At 42.0% G+C, this 23,404-nt stretch overlaps 1 protein-coding gene across 3 annotated transcripts in view; it reads right to left on the bottom strand.

The window, feature by feature from the left end:
• Window positions 1–23,404, bottom strand: part of chchd6a (coiled-coil-helix-coiled-coil-helix domain containing 6a) — a 66,955-nt gene that overhangs the window by 41,145 nt on the left and 2,406 nt on the right. For all 3 annotated transcript variants that reach the window (XM_062541103.1, XM_062541105.1, XM_062541104.1), the window contains exon 4: window positions 22,529–22,673. In XM_062541103.1, coding sequence (XP_062397087.1) covers window positions 22,529–22,673 — 145 coding nt within the window. The remainder of the gene's footprint in view (window positions 1–22,528; window positions 22,674–23,404) is intronic.

Here is a 23,404-nt window from a genome sequence, read left to right as displayed (position 1 = left end):
TATGGGAGATGTCAACACTAATTGTGATTGGGCTGGCTAACTCAGCACGGCGATATAATTTAAAACGGCTGTGGACTGACTAATATTTGTTGACATATAAACATTGCAATCTAAATGCCAAATGAATATTTTTCTAAAGGTTACATTGTGCTGTTGTCATATAGGCTAATACATATTGAAAAAGCTCTAATTTATAGCAAAACTACTTAAACAAATCAAATGTGTGTGACACATGAAAATGATCTAAATATTCTGTCCTGACCATGATCTTAAATCACTGGCCTTGGGCTGTCACATGATTTTTGAGCTATGTATCATACACATCCTCCAGCTAAAAGAGGTCTGGTGAAATTAACCTAGCCAGCATTTCTATACACGTCCAGGGAATGCCTTATCCAAACTAGTCAATAATGTATACCGATACAGTGTCATTCTGATTGAAAAATCAGTGGTGCCTGTTTACATGGGGTACATTCTATTCCAATCAGATACTTTCAGGCACTTTAGAATCTTTGATCGGGATAGCTGTTGTTGTCTACCGTCCATTGGGAAGAATGGCAGTCAATCCGAATGCCTACATGGCTGTTCATTCAGAATAGGAATGGACTACACCACCTGCTCTTGTGATATTAAGTGCATTAAAATATCTGTTGCTTGTAATTACCATATGATGCACTTGCTTACTTAGTCATTTTACATCAATTTCAAACCTGACAGATTGACTTCTCAGGGCAAACTGATACATGCAACTAATAGATGAATTAACCACAAAGCATGTGATTCAACAAATGATCATTTCTATTACTTGACAGCCATAGCATTCCCCCTTGAGTTTACTTGAGTCATTCTTAATAGTAGTTGGGGGTAACAACACTTGCACTGGAATACAGCTTTTGCTTACTCTATACCCAACTCAAACTGGTAACTGTTACAGCTAGGTGTTAGCGGTGTTGAGCTTGTGCTCCCAGTACTGTTTGTCCCTTTTCCTCACCAGTACGCTCTGCCCCTGCCACAGGTGTGATGCATACGAATGATGTAGTGTGCCTGGGCAGGTGATCAAGCACCAGTTAAAGGTGCCAGATTCCTGTTGCTACCAGAGGCTTCTGGTGTGGGGACTGCTGGCTATCTTGCTGCCTATCACCCTGGGTTTTTGTTTGCTGTTAAATTCTAGGATTTGAGTCTTTTGTAGTCTTCATTTAGTGTCTTGTTTTTGTATGTATTAAAGGAATAAAGGATAGGACAGTATGTTTTTCTAAAAATTGTTTTAAACATATAAATATCTCAGATTAACCTCACAAATAGCATACACCTCAGTGACTGAAATTACTTGTCGCCAATGAATTAGTATCTCAATAATACTAAATGTATTATTATACCCGATTAAATGACAGGATGCACAAACAATAACATTATTACAATATTACTTTATGCACCATGGGTAACCTGTTCTGAAGGTCAGTTCCCAGTGTCACGCCCTTCTCACACACTGCCTGATATTCCATTAATAATACTTTGACCGATTAGAATGAAACTGCACACAATCAGAACAAATCCAAATAACAAGGTTGAAAAGGTAGAAAAAGCTTGCTTTTATAACCAGCTGTTCTTACTCTCCAAAATGAAGAATGCTACCATGCTGTGCACCCAGAGTGTAGCGGTTTACTGAGGGTTTCATTTAAATGTTTTTTAGCCAAAACGTACAATGCTTTGCTCATTTGAGAGGGAGGACACAACCAGAACACCACAGTGTTTTAGCACAAGATTGCAGAAAACGTTCCAGCCTCTGCAGAATTCAAAACAAGCCGAATTTTAATCGATCTAAAACACGCAAGCTCCATTCAAGTAAGTCCTTGGCAAAAGCAAACACACTTAAACTAAAGATGTCTCTATTGTTTTAAAAAACTCACAGAAAACAAACAAGACAAGCGCCCCGAGCTGGAAGATAAACAGGAGATAGCAACCAAAACATCCTTAATTTGGCTTCTAAATTGCTCTCATCTCCTCCTCTACCTGCATCAGGTTGGATCAAAGATGGCAGAGATTCCGGCATGGAGCTCACAGGGGATAGGAATCTCCCCTCTACCCGGCTTGCAGTCAACTGTTTGGCAATTACAGGCTCTTGGGCCCGATGCAGGCGCAGCGAGCTGAGCCTTAATGGCTTTACATGCAGAAAGATGTCAGCTCTGAGATTACATTTAGTGATAGGGCCCAGTTATCACCAGGCTGCAGCTCGCTCCGCGCCGGGCCTGGATTACTCTCGCCGGCTCGCTTTGATAAAGTGGAGCGAGAGAGGGGCTGGAGGAAGGTGGAAAGGTAAGGTGAGATCAGCCTGATCCCCCTGAGTGAGTTCCCATTAAAAGGAGGCGAGAGGAGGAAAAAACACACAGTCTTCCAACGGGAGATGAAAACACGGTTAAAGTCCAAAGCCAGAAAGCCATTGAAGATGAGTGAGTTTGTTTTGAGGGACTAAAGGGGGTTCAGTGGGCTGAGGGAGGCTATGAAAGGTGTGCCAGATACGCGCGGGCATCCATGCGCATCCTTGTCTACAGAGCCTCGGAAGTAAAAAAAGAAAAAAAAAGAAATAAATCACTCCAGCAGCTACATCCACAAACTAGGCTGACCAAAAAAGGCTGGGCAGGGCAAACAACCTGAACCTAAACACACACACATACATTTCACAGACTTCAACACGGGGAAACGAATGAAACAATTAAGCGCGGTAAATTGGCCAGAACATTAAGGAGAGGAAATAATGAGCCCAAGTGACCTGAGGACAAACAAAAGTGAAGGCATCATCATCTACAGCTCAGCTCGTGTCATGCCGCCTTGCAGGACAAGTAAAGCTCTCGGCCACTGCCTGCAAAATCACCTGTGAATTTCCACTAAAAGAACAGCCATGGCACATAAACAACAAAACTGCACAGGGACAAACAACCAATTTAATGCTAGCAAGGTGTGAAAAGCTCGACTGGCACAGTGGTTAATAGGGCTTTCTCCCGAACCCAACCAAAGTGCTCTCACGCCGGATGAGGGGCGGATCAGCCGTGGATCTGTGCCAGGTCTGATGAAGCGCTGTGCCGCGCGGGCGCAGTCTCTTCAGGGCTGAGGGCATCAGTCCAGATCTGGCGGTGGAACAGTAGGGCATCTCCAGTAGCCCAGCGCACAGCTGTTAGCATCCTCAATAAGACCAACGCCACCCCAGGAGCACCAAATGTGTGCGAGCGAGATTACTTTTGGGCAAGGAGCGAGGAAACGAGGACTGTGAGAGAGAGAGAGTCCCAGGTATGCGGAGTGCACCTTTGTGTACACCTCATGTTCTGTACCATGTTCCTACACATATGATAAGAGGCCATTTGTTCCACGGAATGTTCCCATTGATAAAAAAAAAAAAAAAAAAAAAAGGGTGCTAACAGCAGCTTTCGTGTTTTGAGTTTGCTCAACGTTTGTGTCTCACTCAATCTCTCTCACTGACTCACTCACTCACTGCACCTCTCTTTGCCTTACCCCTAGAGGATGGACTTGCAAATGAAGTGCATTTGTTCTCCACCGTTAGAACATGTGTTGACAGCTCCTAAAGCAAGGATGCACACCATGATCGCAAGGAGAAGATAGCAGGAGCCAATCACAGATGCACAACAAGCTTAAAATCACATCAGATCTCTTTCTGCCATCTAGTGAAAGGAAGAAGAACTGCAGACCACTTGAAGCTCTGATTTCAAGAGGCTCGATTCACCTGTGATTCAAGAAAAATAAAGAATGCCGAGAATGTTAAAGAAAAACACACATTCCCAAAATGCCATGATACCTGTGGCGTGATTAGGTTAAGATTTCTACTCTCTTTTTGGCACAGATATAATAACAGTCTAATATTTCATCCCCCTCTCTCCCATTTACACACGGTACCTGCCAGAGACATGCAAACAGGAAAGGCTCAGCATTTCATACAGGCTGCAGCAGATGTGGAATATCTGCGAACGCATCGGCGAGCACAAAGATCCATGAATGGCCTTGGCCTCCGTTTCCAAGGCTGAAAGCGCGTCAATGAAAAGAGCGTTTTAATTACACAGCAGGAGATGGGCGGAGGAGCGGGACTGGGGGCGAGGGTGGTGGGTGTTGGGGGGGTGGAGGGGTGGAGGGGGGATAAGTGCCATATGCAAATGTGACTTATCACCTATTGCTGCCGACAGCCTGCAAAATGGCATTAATGCATTTTAAAGGGGAAGGGAAGAGATGGGGGCGGTGTGGAGGGGGGGGAAATCCCCTTGGTCCCTTTCTCCCTCTATCTCTCTCCTCTTTATTCCCGCTCCTCTCACTCTCTGAAATTTATCTGCCAAAGACCAGCCTCTAACAATGAGCATTCAGAGGGGCCAGAGGAGATAGGGAAGAGAGGAGGCACGAGAGAAAGATGGAGCGAAAGGAAAGAGAGGGGGAGTGTGAGAGAGAGAGAGAGAGGGAGAGAGAGAGAGAGAGTTTAGCGGGAGAAGAAAGCTATCTCTCATGGGTAGGGGAGAGGGGCCAGCCAGTCCATTTGCAGAACGCTTTGCGGACCTGGATTCATCAAAGGGCTGTATTGTGACTGCCTTAACAGCCTTTTCTCCCGGCGTTTTCATTTCGTGATAAATATGGCTGAAATGGGCCATATAGTCCCAAGATGTATACTGGTGGCTCATAAGGACACAGGTGGGGTCCTAATGGAGGAGAATGGGGAGACAAGGCCACTCTCCAGCCACCACTTCACTTCTAGAAAACAGCAATTTACGGCCAACCTGAAAAGACACTTCACTTCACTTCAGACTTCACAAACATATACATCTATAGGTAGAGTTCAGTTCAGTGGTTTCTTTTTGTTTGTTTGTTTTTTTTCTAGCTACTAGATGCAATTTTTCAGAGATTGTTGTGTTGAAGGATCTCTTGTTTAACAATAATAATAAAACGATAACATTGCCAAAGGTCTCATTTTGCAGTGTTAATGAAAGGGAAACAATAGTTATTGAAAAAGAGTTCCGCCATGAGATTTGGGTCCACTTCAGAGGTAATGGGTCCTCCTTGGCCCACGCAACACCCCTCCAGTGTTTCCCACACATAGACAAATTTGTGGCGGTGCGCCACAGATTCAGCACCGGCCGCCACATATTATTCTTTTATTTATTTATTTTGAAACGAAAAACACGCAGCATTCGTAAAGCTGAATTTCCTTTCCCTGCGCTCCCTCTCTGTCACTCACGTGTCTGTCTCTCACACACACGCACACACACACACACAGCCCCTCCTCCGTGCACACCGCGGCTGTCTGTCTCCATGAAAACCAACGAGATCATCCCTGGAAGCGTGGTCGGTGGTCGCACTGATGCACCTGACGCTGCTCGGGTAGAAGCATAAAGTTCTCCCACAACTTTTGTAGACTATGCGTGCAACTTAATTACCAAACAGTAGAAGTAAACTCATTCTACTCCGCCCGCTCTCGTGCGTGCTCAATGGACACCCGTCCTCCACATGCACATTTAATCCAAATAAAACATTCACAATCGTGAACGCATTGACGCTCAGAAGACGGCTAGCTAAATTACTGTTATATTCGGTTAGCATCATTAGTAGGCTATGCTGCAGACATTTGATTAAAACTCTTGCATTCAAGTTGACTGACCAACCATGTTTTTCAACTCCAAGACTTAAAAGGGCCTGTCCCAAGGAGAAAAAGTATTAGCTTACCTTGAAACTTAAACACATGTGGGGAAACTGAACAGTTCAACCAGTAGAGTATGATAAGCTTAGCCTGCTACTTTGTTTACAATATTTTGAGGCTTCAACCAGACAGCTGAATTTAAGAAGTGGAGTTGTAATATGAATAGTAGGCTATAACCTGCATAACGTTTGCTGTTATGAATATCAGAAATGTCAGTATATATAATGTAAATAATTACATCATGTGTGTGTGTTTCAAATAAAGACAAGCTTCACATCTTGGTAAAAAAAAAAAATTACATTATATGAAAGGAGAGCGATAAAAAGGCGATGCAATGAAAATGAAAAATTTCCCCCCCCCCACTGCCCTCCACAAAGTGTATGAATGAAAACCAGGCAGGTATATTTTTAGCATTTTTCCCCCTGACAAACTGACAGACCGACAAACAAACTGCATTGAAAACATAACCTCCTTGGCGAAGGTAATCAGTCACAGCTCTATGATCCCAATTCGGGTTCCTTCACTGCTCACATGCAAATTCATTCTCAGCTGACAAAGTAACAGTTAGAGAGCAAACATTTGTCGGAGTCATTCTCATTTGGAAAATGACACACACACACACACACACACACACACACACACACACACACACACACACACACACACACACCACCATCCATCTTAAATCTTGTTTGGTTTTCAGACTTGGCCAATATCACTCACCGGAATGAGCCTCTGGAATGACAGTGTGTGTAAAACCGGCTAACAAACAAAAGATGCCCTCTCTGCTCTGGCTTTTACAGCAGCTGATTCTAAAGGTGGATAAGCAGCAGGTGTGTGTTGTTGGTACGGAGTGGCAGGGAGCATATTTATGTTTATTAGTCACTGTGTGTATTAGGCCGCGAGCTAGATAGGCCTACCGTGCACCCCCCCCACCTCCCAATGAAACCATACTTTTTTGAAAGGTCTGGGTGTGTAGAATATGAATTTGAATGTTAACATTGAAAATTTTGGGATGCACTACCTGTTTTAGCCCTGAGAATAGGGAAACCCTAAAAACCGATTATAAGCGATTCTAACACATCAAGATGGTCCTAGTCAATCAGAACAGCTTTTAAGTGACCTATTACACACTCAAACTTCACATATGAAGACTTAGGTCAAATATCTACCAAGCTGCTTATTGGTAGGTGTCTTAAATTAACATAGGCAAAGCCTTATATTGATATAATGAGCCCATTTTATGTATAGGCCACAAAGTAGATACGACTACGATACACCCCCTACCCCCTTGTCTAACAAAATCATGCTTTTGTGAAAGCTTTGGATGTGTAAAATATGAATATGAATGTTAACATTGAACATTTTGGGTTGCACTACCTGTTTTAGCCCTATGAATAGGGAAACCCTAAAAACCGATTATAAGCGATTCTAACACATCAAGATGGTCCTAGTCAATCAGAACAGCTTTTAGATGACTTATTACACACTCAAACTTCACATATGAAGACTTAGGTCAAATATCTATCATGCTGCTTATTGGTAGGTGTCTTAAATTAACATAGGCAAAGCCTTATATTGATTATAATGAGCCCATTTCATGTATAGGCCACAAAGTAGATCCGACTACCATACACCCCTACCCCCTTTTCTAACAAAATCATGCTTTTGTGAACGCATTGGATGTGTAAAATATGAATATGAATGTTAACATTGAACATTTTGGGTTGCACTACCTGTTTTAGCCCTATGAATAGGGAAACCCTAAAAACCGATTATAAGCGATTCTAACACATCAAGATGGTCCTAGTCAATCAGAACAGCTTTTAGATGACTTATTACACACTCAAACTTCACATATGAAGACTTATGTCAAATATCTACCAAGCTGATTATTGATAGGTGTCTTAAATGAACATAGGTAAAGCCTTATATTGCTATAATGAGTCCATTTCATGCATAGGCCACACAAAGTACCACCTACCATACACCTCCATGTATAGGCCACAAAGTACCACCTACCATACACCTCCAACTCCCCTTTCTAACAAAACCATGCTTTTCTTTAAAGGTTTGGATGTGTAAAATATGAATATGAATGTTAACATTGAACATTTTGGGTCGCACAACCGGTTTTAGCCCTGTGAATAGGGAAACTCTAAAAAGCGATTTTAAGCTATTTTAACACAGAGATTTACCTAGTCAATCAGAACAGCTTTTAGATGACCTGTTACAGACTTAAAGTTCACATATGAAGATTTAGGTCAAATATTTTACCATGCTGCATATTGGTAGGTGTCTAAAATTAACATAGCTAAGGCCTTATATTGATATAGAGAGCTAATTTCATGTATAGGCCAAAATCTACTGTAGATACGCCTACCATACACCCCAACCCCTCTGCTTTGTGGTTGGGGTGTATGGTAGGCGCACACACACACACACACACACACACACACAAATGAACTACAGCATGTACACAGACACTGTAACTACACTGAACAAACTTATTAAAGTAACACTTGTTTTATGCCCCCATTTATCATAAGCTGAACTCAAAGAGCTAAGACTTTATACACAAAAGGCCTATTTCACTCAAATATTGTTCATAAATCTGTGCTAGTGTAGTGAGCACTTCTCCTTTGCCAATATAATCCATCCACCTCATAGGTGTGGCTTATTAAGATATCAGGTGTGCCTTAGGCTGGCAGGCTCACAATAAAAGATCACTCTAAAATGTGTAGTTCCATCACATAGCACAATGCCACAGATGTTGCAAGCTTCAAGGGAGCCTACAATTGGCTGCTCTCTCTGACTGCAGGAATGCTGATTTCTCTACCATAAGCCGTCTCCAAAGGCATTTCAGAGAATTTGGTGGTACTGTATCCAACCAGCCTCACAACAGTAGACCAACCAGCCTCACAACAGTAGACCATGCATAACCATAACCAGAATTTCTGCACAAAGTGTCAGAAGCCGTGTCAGGGAAGCTCATCTGCATGCTCGTTGTCCTTATTGGGTCTCAACATGACTGCAGTTTGTCATCGTAACTGACTTGAGTGGGCAAATGCTCACATTCAAAGGTGTCTGGCACTTTGGAGATATGTGCTCTTCACAGATGAATCCCGGCTTTCACTGTACAGGACTGATGGCAGACAGCATGTATGGTTTTATGGGATGGGCAGACGTGTGGTATGGACAATGAACATAGGTGCATTTTATTGATGCCATCCATCCATAGCATCTCATCCACCACCATCACCTCATGTTGCAGCATGAATGATGATGCACAGCCCCATGTTGCAAGGATCTGTAAACAATTCCTGGAAGCTGAAAACATCCCAGTTCTTTCATGGCCAGCATACTCACCAATCATGTCACACCCATCGAGCATGTTTGGGATGCTCTGGGACGGCATATACGACAGCATGCTCCAGGTCCTGCCAATATCCATCAACTTTGCAAGAGGAGTTGAGGAGGAGTGGACCAACATTCCACAGGCCACAATCAACAACCTGATCAACTCTATGCGAAGGAATTATTGACATGCCTAAAAGAACGTTGGTGTCAAAAGGCAAAATCACTGTATGTGAAGACAATACAGTGAAACTGCACATTTTAGAGTGGCCTTTCATTGTAGCCAGGCTTAGGCACACCTGTGCAATAATCATGTTGTTTAATCACCATCTTGATATGTCACACCTGTGAGGTGGATGGATTATATTGGCAAAGAAGAAGTGCTCACTAACACAGTGTTGTGAACAATATTTGAGAGAAATGTTGTGAAAGTGGTGTGTTTATAATTTTGTTCAGTGTAGTTATTGTGTGTCTGTATGCATGCTGTATTGCACATTTGTGGGTGTGCATGCTGTATAGTTCTTTTCCATGCTGTACTGTATATACATAGTTCTTGTATAGTCATTGTGTGTGTATGTGCATGCTGGGTATAGGAAATGGGCTCATTAAATCAACATAAGGGGCTGCATTACGACACTTCATGGTCACTTATTTAAAGTTTATTTAAATTTAGTAGGCTGTCCTGTCCACATTGGGAGTGTTTTCGTTATCAAATGGATAACGAATGGCACAACAAGGCAGAGGTGTGGACTCGAGTCATGTGACTTGGACTCGAGTCAGACTCGAGTCATGAATTTGATGACTTTAGACTCGACTTGACAAAATATAAAAAGACTTGCAACTCGACTTGGACTTGAACATCAATGACTCGGACTTTCACTTGGACTTGCGCCTATTGACTTGTAAAGACTTGCTACTTCCCATAAAAAAAACAAAGATAAAAAAGACAAAAGTATGTTAACACGGACTGATCTATCTCTGTGTTTGCGCCTGTGCGTGTGTGGCAAAGGGTTCCGTATCATTGGTCCGACATCCCATAAGTCCGACATCTCATTAGTCCGAAAATGAACCATTGACCAGAGATCCCATTAGTCCGACATCCCATTGGTCCGAAAAAAAGAAGCCCATTGGTCCGACATCTCATTAGTCCGACCATACAATACATTAACAAATCCAGACTTTGGTCTATTTCCTAAAAACTCCGTCTACCACTGTTTACAGTTAGAGTGATGTGACGCTATGATTTCAATAGCAGGGACATAGGCTAGTGGATGGGTGCGTGACTGTCATGCAGGTGACCCAGGCTCACATCCCGCGATGAACTTCATCTAGCATGAGATGTGTTTTATATTTTTGCAAACGAACATCGAAGCAAACGTGTTTCAGTCGTATAAACTTTCATACGACAAAACCACAAATTAGCCTATTCCAACATAGCTAAACGTAGGCCCTATAGGACAATGAACTCTTACCTTTATGTTCTAGGCTACAAGTTATCCACAGTTAGTCCACAGTTATTTCCATCGTGTGTTCTTCTCGATATGAGCTAGAAATAGAGCCTTGCCATATTCTTCTATCACACAGGTCTGACTAAATTCAAAGTTTCACTCCAGAAACTCGTTTTAATTTGTGCATAGTCCTGGCTTCCCAAAATGTCGCACAACACACTGCCACATTGGTTTAGGTGCCATTTCTTAAATATTACATTGTTTAATTGCATATAATAACTCTGTTCTCATGTAATATCATTATATATAGCCTACTTATTTCTATGTATTTTTTTTATATGCACGCGCACCCGCACACCTTACCCGAATGCGCTATGATGGGGGCGGTCTGAAGAGGGTAGCAAGTGCGTGTGAGATTTTGAATCTGTGGCGCCAGTAGGCCTAGCCTACTCAGTGCTGCGGCAACGAGTGTTTGTAAATGTTTTCCTTCGAGTTTGAAACTAACAACAATACCGAGGAAACGTACTTTCACATTAGGTAAACGCTGTGCGCAGTTTGGACCGTTGCGTTACCAAACAGAGGACGCACGAAGAGAAAAAGCCTTCGGGGACTGCTGGTGCATTCACCAGATTTGGTGAGATCGATTGCTTTTCTGTGTTTTCATATTGCTTGGTCTAGCAGAGAGACAGCAATCGCATTTTCCCTTTTTTCTGACCATTATATTTTTTGATTGCTGCGGGACGTTTTGTCGGCAGCGGCCCTTTTAGTTTTCCTGGATTGGATTATTGACTCTTGTGCGCGGTCCTGGCAAAATACAGGACATCTTTCGTTTAGTTTGGACTTGTAGGTTTATTTTCGGGACTGAATGAAAGGGGGAATTGCAACGCTTGGGATTGTTTGGGACATTTAATTGTGTGTGAATATAAAGTGCCGCTGTGCACGACATGGGTTATTGTTTGGTGTGTGTCTTCCTTTACTGTTAAACCGAAGAAAGCGACATTGTTTCATTGTTATAATCAAGAGACGCACTCAGATGTGTAGTCTACGTTGTAGCCTACTCATTCTCAGAATGATCTGTTTATTGCCATTCATATTTAGTCATTCAAAAAAACCCTTCTGCATTTAATTAACACAGCCGAAGGTAAACGGTTGATTGTTACAACAGGCTAGCACATTTCCACCTGTTGTTAGACACACAATGCTGCAAAAAAAGATGTCTCCTCTTTTCCGCGAATTTTGCATCTTTCAGTTTCAAGTCATCCATGCATCTCTAGGCTACTGTGTATGGTCGGACTAATGGGACGTCGGACCAATGGTTCTCTTTTTTTCGGAGTAATGAGATGTCGGACTAATGGTATCTCTATTGAATGATTCATTTTCGGACGAATGGGATGTCGGACTAATGGGATGTCGGACCAATGGTCCGGCCCCTGGCAACAAAGACCTGTATTCGGCACAAGATCCAATCAAATCACTTGGATTGTTTTGATTCGACAGCGGCCAACCACGCGGAACAAGCTATTAGTCCAGGGCCAGACAACGAACGTGAATGCGCTGGCAAAATGATAACGATTATTTCGTCTGCCTACAAAAATTACGTGGAGACCAACAAGTAACGAATCACGGTGTGTAGAACTTGTTAAAGTCCTCCCAGCTTCATCCGAGCCTTCATCACATTAAATCCATTCCACTGGTTACCAGGAGGAGAATAGCCTAGCCTACCTTAACGTTTTGTTTTGAGCACTGGTTGTCACTCATTGGATACATATCAAACTCCATGTCATGTAATGGTAGAACGGGACAACACAATGCCATGCCACGGTAACCTACCTAAATCATAGAAGTTAACATTGCAAGATATTTTCTATGACACCAGAAATATTTCCTTTACCTTGTTAGTTTTTTTAACATTCATTTTATTTAATGAAAACTATATCCTTGAGCTATGCGTGACTATTTTGCTAAAACCGAATGAAGCCTACTTCTTAAAGTGACAGGCACTCAATTAGACCTACACACCACCCCTGCAATATCATTAAAGACAAGTGTAATCGATATGAAGTATTCAAATTACTGAATATTTTTAGTTATAAGTAATTATGCAGATCCTAAAATGCTATAAATTGTTAACAAAATATGTAACGGTTTTGCCTATATTTTTGTAATGTAATAAACGGTCACTACCTGTTTCACTCAATTTTAAAAAAGACTCGAAAGGACTCGAAATTCAAAACGTAGGACTTGGGACTTGACTTGAGACTTGTTGGCCTTTGACTTGGACTTGACTCGGGACTTGCCTGTCTTGACTCGGGACTTGACTCGGGACTTGAGGGCAATGAATTGAGACTGACTTGTGACTTGCCAAACAATGACTTTGTCCCACCTCTGCAACAAGGCATTCCTATGTTTCTTCATCAGTAATGGGTGTGTTTCGGGCAAAACATCCTTTAAACTAATGCGAGTGTCATCGGTCATTCCCTTTAAAAGCAAGCAGCGCAACTTAACAAACAGCGCCCATATCACTGTTGATAATGCACTCTTAAAATAACATATAGCAATAATGAATTCCCACACCCCTTGGCACATTGCTCTATAAAAGAAAAGCGCATGGCGAAAAACTCTACCGGAATAAGCTTTGCGTTGTTATTATTACACGCTTTCTGCCAGATTTTGCATCATGAAAATTGGGCCCAAGGCCTTAACTATATCAAATGTAGTCACTTACCAAGAACCAGTATAGGGTGTTCTTTCACCTAAGTCATCATATCTGAAATCTGAGTGTTTAATGGATCATCTAAAAGCTGTTCCGATTGACTACAACCTCTGTTAAAATCGCTTAAAATAGTTTTTCCCCCCTATTCAGAGGGTGAAAACAAATAGTGCAACCCAAAATGTTCAATGTTAACATTCAGATTCATCTTCTACAGACTGAAGCTTTTCTAAAAAGCAGGATTTTATTAGGAGAGGGGGTTGGGGGTGTATGTTAGGCGTATAGGTTGTGGCCTATACATGAAATTAGCTCCCTATATCAATATAAGGCCTTAGCTATGTTCATTTTAGACACCTACCAATATGCAGCATGGTATATATTTGACTTAAGTCTTCATTATGTGAAGTTTGAGTGTGTAATAGGTAATCTAAAAGCTGTTCTGATTGACTAGGATAATCTCTGTGTTAAAATCGCTTAAAATCGTTTTTTTTTTTTTTTTTTTTGTCAAGTATTTTTATTGTTTTAAAAGGAGTCTTAACATTGAATAAAGAATAGTACAATTCTGAATTCCCTCTACTTTTTCCCCCCATCCCACCCATACAAACATTCATGCCAATGTTAAACAAATATACATACACGTACACATATACATATACACATTACCCACATAATGGAATAGAATTGTAATGTACATGTAGTAATAATACCATTAACAATCAAAAATAACAAAATAAATAATAATATAAATAATAATAAAATAAATAAATAAAATAATCATAATAATAAAAATAATAACAAGATAATAACCAATGTCTACTTTGGACAAACAATAATGTTCAGGATTCTAATTGCATGACTTTGCTACTCAACTTGTGCTGTCTGTCAGTCAGAAGGGAGTACAGTAAGCCTATCGAAATAAGTCAGCAGAGGGTCCCAGGTTTTGTAGAATTTTCTAGAGGATCCCCTTAGACAGTATTTAATCTTTTCCAGCTTTAAGAACATCATAACATCTGAAAGCCATACTGATGCCTTAGGAGGGACTGTTGATTTCCATTCTATGAGTATCCTCCTTCGGGCTATAAGGGTTGCAAAAGCTATGACACTCTCTCTACGGCTGGGCATTACCACATCCTCTCCCAGTGCCCCAAATATAGCTGTTACAGGGTTGGATTGCAAGCGTAAGCCAAAGGCATCATTTAATATCTCAAATATTGATGTCCAAAACTGTCCCAACTTGGGACATGCCCAAAACATGTGAGTTAAATCTCCCCGGGCCATCCTACAGCGATCACAAATATCATCCACATTAGTGTATATTTTGGCCAATTTCACCTTACTATAGTGCATACGATGAAGCACTTTAAACTGGATCAAGTTCAATCGTGCACAAGAAGAAGTTCCATTCACCCAACTCTGTGCCCTATCCCAGACAGCGTCAGATATATCAGTGCCAAATTCTTCTACCCATTTAGCTTTAATGGTATTCATTGTTGTTTCTTGGGATGACATGATATATTTGTATATAATGGAAATTTGGCCCCTAAAGGCCAGGGGAGTATGAAGTATATCATCCATGACTGACCTTTCGGGTATTTGCGGGAATGATGGGATTAGAGATCGAATAAAATGACGAATTTGAAGGTATCGGAAGAAGTTAGCTTTAGAGATGGAGAACGTATTTGCAAAATCAGTGATCAGAAATTAGGAAAAACTTTATTCATAAAAAAGTCTTTGCAAGTTATAAGGCCATGTTGCTGCCACTGTCTAAAGGAATCATCCAATTTTGCAGGGGGAAACATATGATTATCACAGATTGGGCTATGTATGGACAACCCAGGCAGGTTAACTGTCTGCCTAAACTGTGTCCATATCCTCAAAGTAGAAGTCACTACTGGACTAGAGGAAAAGGAAGTAGGAGAGAATGGGAGTTTTGAGGTAACTAGAGCAGCAAGTGATGAGTGTTTACAACTCTTTCCTTCGGCATTACACCAGTCAGTTCCAGGGGTCTGGAACCAATAGACAATTTTTTGCAGATTTGCTGCCCAGTAGTAACTTAAAAGGTTTGGGAGTGCTAGCCCACCCTCCTGCCTTGGTCTTTCCAGGAATGTCCTACGCAGTCTAGAAGTTTTGCCCCCCCATAAAAAGTGAGAAAGCCGCCAATTTATTGAGCGAAAAAATGACTTGGGGAGAAAAATGGGTAAATTCTGAAAAAGATACAAGAGTCTAGGCAGCACATTCATTTTTATACAATTAACTCTCCCTGCCAATGTTAGATATAAAGTGTTCCAGCGTTGGAGGTCCAGCTTCAGTTTCTCAAATATGGGAGAGAAGTTAGCCTCAAATAACTTAGAAAAGGAAGGGGTCACGTTTATGCCTAGATACTTAAATCCTGTTTTGGACAAACAAAAGGGCAGGTCTGTCTTCTGGATCTTTGATGCCTTGTCATTTATAGGGAAGCATATGCTTTTTGAGTAATTTATTTTATATCCAGAGAAGCCACTGAAGTCATTTAAAACGTTCAAAATTATTGGTGTGCATGTAATAGGGTCAGTTAAATAAATTAAAAGATCATCTGCATACAGAGAGATTTTAAATTCCACCCCCATTCTATTTATCCCCTGTATGGATTGTGTAGTTCTTAGCATTATTGCCAGGGGTTCTATTGCTATAATGAACAATAATGGGCTGAGAGGGCAGCCTTGGCGTGTTCCTCTACATAAGGGGAAATATTTAGACCGCACTGTATTTGTAATTACTGCAGCTTTTGGAGAGGAGTACAATAATTGAATCCATGAAATGAATTTTGGACCAAATCCAAACCTATCTAATACAGAAAACAAATATCCCCATTCCACTCTATCAAACGCCTTCTCTGCATCTAGGGACAGCACCACCTCTGGAGTGTCCCCAGATGCAGAAGAGTGCACAACATGTAAGAGCTTGCGAATATTAACAAAAGAGTGACGGCCTCTAATAAAGCCTGTCTGGTCCACTGATATCAGATATAACACTGTTTATCCTGGCAGCTAAAAGTTTTGAAAGTATCTTGACATCCACGTTCAATAAAGATATGGGCCTATAAGAGCCGCAGTCCGATGCGTCTTTGCCTGGCTTCAACAACACTGTTATAAGAGCTTCTGTGAGGCTCTGTGGCAGGCATGACTGTTCAAGAGAATAATTAAACATATTCAGCAGTAGAGGTGTTAGTTGTGAGACAAATTTTTTATAAAACTCTACTGGAAAGCCGTCAGGCCCAGGAGTTTTCCCACTTTGCATACCCTTTATTGCGCTTTCTATTTCCTGTGCTTCAAGAGGTTTTTCCAAAATTTCCTTATCATTTTGTGGCACTGACGGGATGTCAAGACTTTCTAAAAACTCTGTCATATGAGAAATATCTTGGGGGAATTCTGACGAGTATAGTTTTAAATAATAATCTCTAAATGTGTCGTTAATTTCTTGTGGGTTTATTGTCAGCTCCTGTTGAGTATTTCTAATTGTTGGAATAAGCTTGGATGCAAGCTTACACTTTAACTGGTGAGCCAGGAGGCGCCCTGCCTTCTCCCCATGTTCATAAAAGAACGCACGTGACCGTAGCAAGTTTTGCTCTGTCTTCTCTGTAGATAAAAGCTCGTATTGCGTTTTCAAGTTTAACCTCTCTTTGTACAATTCTGGAGTTGGTGTCACAGAGTACTGCTGATCAATTTTCAAAATATTGTTAATTAGTGTTTCTTGTGTTTGTTTTCGCAGTTTATTTCTTGACGCCATAAATGATATGATGTGTCCTCTGAGAACAGCCTTTAAGGTTTCCCACAATAATGCTGGGGATATTGAATCTGTCTGGTTGGTTAATAGAAAGTTATCTATTACTTTTGATATATATTTACAAAAGTTTTCATCAGAAAGTAATAATGTATTCAATTTCCAAGTTGGCTTAATAGAATAATTGAGTGCAAAGTTAATTTCAAGAATGAGAGGTGCATGATCCGATTCAACAATAGCAGAATAGTCTATCTTTTTTACAGCAGAGAGAAGGCTTTTATCTATGAAAAAATAGTCTATTCGAGAATAGGACTGGTGCACATGTGAAAAGCAAGAAAATTCTTTTTTACTAGGATTGAAAAATCTCCATGGGTCAGCACATCCCAAGTTAGACATCATATTGGATAATTCTCTGGACATCCTTGATGTTGGCGCAATTTTGGGATTTGAACGGTCCAGGGTGGTATCTAATACACAGTTCATATCCCCACCAAACACTAAACGATGTGTGTTCAAGTTAGGTATTAGTGTCAATATATTTTTGAAAAAGTCTGGGTCATCCCAGTTAGGGGCATACACACTAACTAATACCACAGGGGTGTGGAAAAGATGACCTACTACTATAATGTAGCGCCCCTGGCTGTCAGAAATGATTTCTGAAGCAGAAAACAAAATTTTCTTGTGGATTAATATGGCAGCTCCCCTTGCCCTGCTGCTAAAGTTAGAATGGAACACCTGTCCTACCCAAGTTTTCCTTAACATGCTATGGTCTTGAGAACGCAGGTGAGTTTCTTGTAGAAATGCAATCTCAGTATTCAGTCTTTTCAGATGAGTAAATATTCTAGCTCTCTTTACAGGCCCGTTCATACCTCTAACATTCCAGCTAACGAAAAGTACTGCAGACCCATCTGAAACTGTTTTACTTGCCATTATAGGCTATACTATTGGTTGTATGTGTGATGCAGACAGCAAAGTTTGCAATATCAATGTGTAAACTAGTCCTGAAAAATTTAGTGCAAAGAGATACATAAATATAAAAATAATAATAACAATAAAACACATGGCATTTTCCCATTATCCCTATTACAGAACAAATAAAGAACACTAGGTTCACCCTCAGAACATGGATGAACCGCAGCCCCACTATGCTTAAACTTCCAATAGACCTTCCTAACATTAATATACCCCCAGGTCGCTCTCCATCAAATTAAGTTCACGCCCATAGGCATCTGCCAATGCAGTAAGGCATAGCCTTATCAGTCCACTTTGCATCAACTAGGTTAATTCACTCTGAATTTAACTACTATGGCAATAAGGCAAAAATAGTCCTGGGCTAGATTAGTTTAGCTAGCATGTCTACATAAACTGGCTGATAAAACAGCCTACATACCTTAGCCTGCCCATGCAAGTTACGAATTACCCAGTCCACCTTGTTGCTTTCATTAAACCACAGCGTTCAGTTTAGTCCTCATCATTCTGGTCTCCTTGTCTCTCCAGAGTAGGTTGGTACTTAGCAATCCGGTCATCGTAGAACTGCTGGGCCTCTATTGGAGACGTAAAGATGAACGTGTGCCTGTCGAATTCCACTCGAAGTCGTGCTGGATGTAGTAAACTGAAACGCACTTTTTTCCGATACAGCAGCTGTTTGACATCCTTGAATTCTGCCCGTCTTTTCGCCAGAGTTGCTGTCAAATCGGGGTAGATCCGAAGTTTGGTTCCACTAAACTGCACATCGTGCGTCCGGGCCCACTGTAAAGCTTTCTCTTTCTCCTGAAACTTGTGAAAGCAAATGATGAAAGGCCGGGGTGGCTGTCCTTCTGCAGGCTTTCGGGCAAGGGCGCGGTGTGCTCGTTCCAGTTCAGGTGGTTTATCAAAGACACCCGGCATGACTTCCATTAACATGTTAGATATGAATTTCACTGTCGACTCCCCTTTTTCGCTGTCCTCTGGAACGTTTAATATTCTCAAATTAGCCCGACGCGATCGGTTTTCTAAATCTTCCAAGCGGTCAAGCAGGGTCGCATTTTGTTCTAAGATGTTGTATCTTCTTCTCCGCAGTATTGAGGGCAGCAAAGTTATCCCCTGCTAGAGCTTCAGTGGTGTTTAGCCGAGTCTGGAAGCTCGTAACAGTCTCTGTCAATGCACTCACAGATGCCTGAAGAGGGACCATGGAGTCTCTGATTAAAGCCGATATGTCATCTATCAGCGATGTTCGTTGTTTGCTAAGCTCCGCAACAAGTTGAGACATGGAAACAGCTTCTGAACTTTCTTCACGAGCCTTGCTAGCCATGGCGGCGAGTTTCCCAGCAGTGGTCTTAGGCGTAGCACTAGTTGTGGTTGTTCTTCGTTTACTCATGTAGTCAGTCGATATTGTGCATATATTTCGATGCAAAAAGACGTTATACAACAGGCGACAAGTATTTACACTGAAATTGACCTTATTTTGGCGTTACTATAAGTTATAAAAAAAGTTACGATGGGAGCATGGCTTTCTTGCTGCCTATCCTCTCATGGCCAAACCGGAAGTCCTTAAAATCGTTTTTTAGGGTTTCCCTATACACTAATCCAGCGCGAACTTTATGGGCGCTGCCATCTTGAATATCGCCATTCCTGCGTGCCTGCGAGTATGACGAGTGACACTTGCCTGTGCTTTTCAATGAAAGCATCATGTCAGAGAATGTCTAACAAGGGGTCCCGCTCATGAATGAAAATGTCAGGTGAAAGGGAACATTGGATCAATGATGTCAGACTGTACCAAAACTTACCAGTGAAGGTAATTTATTAACACCATAAAGTATTAAGACGTGTATTAATAACAGCTAACCTCTGCAACAGCCGCCTATGGAACCAACGGGCTAATTTCTTAGCAGCCAGGCACGCAGTAATGGCGGTTTTGTGTTACTTCCGTGTTTCGCTGGATTAGTGTATTCACAGGGCTAAACAGGTATTAAAACCCAAAATGTTCAATGTTAACATTTAGTTTCATATTTTACACATCCAAACCTTTTTTAAAAAAACATGGTTTTGTTAGAAAGGGGGGTTGGGGGGTGTATGGTACAGGTGTATCTACTTTGTAGCCTATACATGAAATGGACTCATTATAGCAGTATAAGGCTTTACCTGTTAATTTAAGACACCTACCAATAAGCAGCTTGGTAGATATTTGACCTAAGTCTTCATATGTGAAGTTTGAGTGTGTAATAGGTCACTTAAAAGCTGTTCTGATTGACTAGGACCATCTTGATGTGTTAGAATCGCTTATAATCGGTTTTTAGGGTTTCCCTATTCTCAGGGCTAAAACAGGTAGTGCATCCCAAAATGTTCAATGTTAACATTCAAATTCATATTCTACACACCCAGACCTTTCAAAAAAGTATGGTTTCGTTGGGAGGTGGGGGGGGTGCACGGTAGGCCTATCTAGCTCGCGGCCTATATGCTCTTGTCCTTGATTAAACTCCTACCTGTGGTTTGGTATTTGACTTTTATGAGTGTGCCCACTCATGAACTGAGATACCGAGGCAGAGAGAGCGACAAGGCTGCAGACTCGAGCGCTAAGGCAGCAGGAGCTAATGACGAGAGAGGAGAGGGAAGAGGGACGGCAGAGACAGAGTGCACGGACACGGTAATTACCACCTGAGCATTGCAATTCATCGCATTCTCTCTGGAAATTTCTATTACACAAACATATGTCTTCAGACAGATAAGACCACCGACTCCCAAGTCTGGACACATAATTGTGTGTGTACGTATGTGTTGCGCACACATGTGCATGTGTATGCATGCGTGTGTGTGTGTGTGTGTGTGCATGTTTGGTAATACCCCTGGGTGCTATGTGGGTGCAGCTGGCCACTCCTACAGAGAAGATAAGGGGGTCCCTGAGGGGCGAAGAGGGGCAGGGGGAGAGGATGGTGGTTCAAAGAAGCAATTTTGTGTCCATCAGAACAGTTAGAATGCAATTTCCATCTTGAGGGCTTCACTTGACAATGACCTTGTCTGCTTTAAAGGCCTGATTTTAAGGCACCCGTTAAAACTATTTAATTAAAAAAGATAAGGCAGGCGTTTATTAATTTTTAAAACTTATTAAGTTCCACTGTGTCTGCTGCATATGAAACAGGATGCATGTATGTTTGTCATAAAATCTCCTGTGGCAGCCATGGACATGGGCTATAATGAATGAATCTTGTGCATGACAGACAGCATATAGCCATGCCGAATACATAGAACAACTCATCAAGACTCTACATGAACACTACATGTTGGGAGGATGACATTAACACGCACAGAAGTTCTTTGTCTCCCCCTAGTGCTCTGAAGTGGCATGCCAAAAAATAAATACCATTCAAGACTGCAGGCCTACATGCCTGCTGTGTAGTGATTTGTTGGGACTGACCTTGTTGCTCCGACAACAACCTGGAGCTCAACGTGACAAAATGCAGTGCAGAGAGATAACATCACGAGCTCATGTTCACTTTGGACAAGTCCAGCAAAGCAAACCACGCAGCCTTTCTAAAATGTACACCTTAATACAGCCAAGTCAAGTAAAAAAATAAGTCACTTGTGGCAATAGCAACACTGTAGGTTTCAAACTGTATGAAAGACTGAGAAGTGTAGTCAGATAAAAGAACAGGACAAGAGGAGAAGGACACCTGTTCATTCAGAATCTCTCTGTGAACAGCCTCAGCAATTTCTTCTGAGGAAGCGAAGCTACACGGTGACTGCTGGAATAACAACGGTCGGCCATATCTATGATTAGTGCCAGTGAGAGATGGAAATCCGAGCAAGAGAAGAGAAGCGTAGTCGCAACAGAAACGAGGATGCCGTTCCGGCTGAAGCCAACCTTGAGGTGGTGGCAGAAGGAGTCACCTTGACTGAAGCGCCAGTGAGAGTTATGAAATGATTTCAGTGTGTGTGTGTGTGTGTATGTGTGTGTGTGTGTGTGTGTGTGTGAGTGTGTGTGTGTGAGAGAGAGAGAGAGAGAGAGCGAGAGAGAGAGAGACCGTTTTCAGACAGACGTGTAATTCCGCAATATTCACAGACTTTTTACGGTAGGTTTATTTTGCTGTGCTGTCTGAATTCACATGTCCGGAACTTTTCCTGCTGCTGACCTAGTCATTTTGCAGTAATGTTGCCGCCACAGCTGCTATGTGAATCCAGTCACGGAAAAATTCAGGGCTTATCAGCGATGATCGAAGGAAGTATTAAATGTATTTAAAGCGCCCTAATGCCACTGAACACTTTTGCATCTCTCTAACACACTGCTGGTAATGCAGCAAGGCTATATAGCCTCGTCCATACCACACTCTTCCGCTGTCAGGCATGCACACCTGACAGCACGGCCGCATTTATTAGCCGTCATTATCTGCCCAGCGAACCAAAGCCCAATTGACGGAAATTCTAAATTAGATGTGAACAACAGGTGGCCGTACACATTCTGCATATAAGCTTCGTGTCTGAATGTCCGCTACCGTCAGAAATTTGCGGCAAGCAATTATCGCAGGATGTGTGGAAAACCTGTCTGAAAACAGCTAGAGAGAAAGAGAGAGAGAGAGAGAAAGAGAAAGAGAGACTCACCAGCGACTGGGCTTTGTCCGCCTCCTGTCTGGTCTGTGCTCTCTCGCGCTGCATGGCTCGGCTCAGGTCCTGGCGGCTGGCCTCCCTCTCTCGGCGGGCGATACGGGCCAGCTCCTCCTGGATGATGCTCTGCTGACGCTCGTACCTGACCAACGCATGCACATAATCAGAGCCCGCATACAGTACCTCTCTACTATCAGAATAGAATAGAATAGAATAGAATATATACTTTTTTGATCCCGTGAGGGAAATTCAGTTCTCTGCATTTAACCCAATTTAACCGAATTAGTGAACACACAGCACACAGTGAACACACAGTGAGGTGAATCACACAACCCAGAGCAGTGAGCTGCCTGCCCAACCAGCGGCGCTCAGGGAGCAGTGAGGGGTTAGGTGCCTTGCTCAAGGGCATTTCAGCCATGGACTGGTCGGAGGTTTCGAACCGGCAACCCTCAGGTTACAAGCCCGAAGCCCTAACCAGTAGGCCACGGCTGCCCCAACTATCCACTACTACGTACGGTCAGCACACACTGGACAAACTCAGAGTGATGTACCAGCCCAGCTCAACAATCATGCAAAAGACCTGTACAGTGCAGATTCACTGTGTTTTTTCCACACATCAAGGACCACAACCAGTGTTTACTCTAATGTGTTGCTGATGTTTTTGTCATGCTGTGCTTCTGCCATCACTAACCACACACCTGCACCGAGGACCACCAGCATGATAATGTTTAATCGCCATAAAAGACTATTCAACCTGCCATCAAAATTATTTTGAAGATGACAACAAAATGAGTTGCCCATAAAAACATAGCTCAAAAAGTGGAAATTTGTTGCATTGTTGAGCATGTTTCTTTAATACTTCTGCATGTAATG

The sequence above is a fragment of the Sardina pilchardus genome, chromosome 7, assembly GCF_963854185.1.
Source record: "Sardina pilchardus chromosome 7, fSarPil1.1, whole genome shotgun sequence".
NCBI lineage: Eukaryota > Metazoa > Chordata > Actinopteri > Clupeiformes > Clupeidae > Sardina > Sardina pilchardus.
The sequence above is the reverse complement of the archived record's forward strand: the minus strand, read 5'-3'. Positions and strand labels throughout refer to the sequence as shown.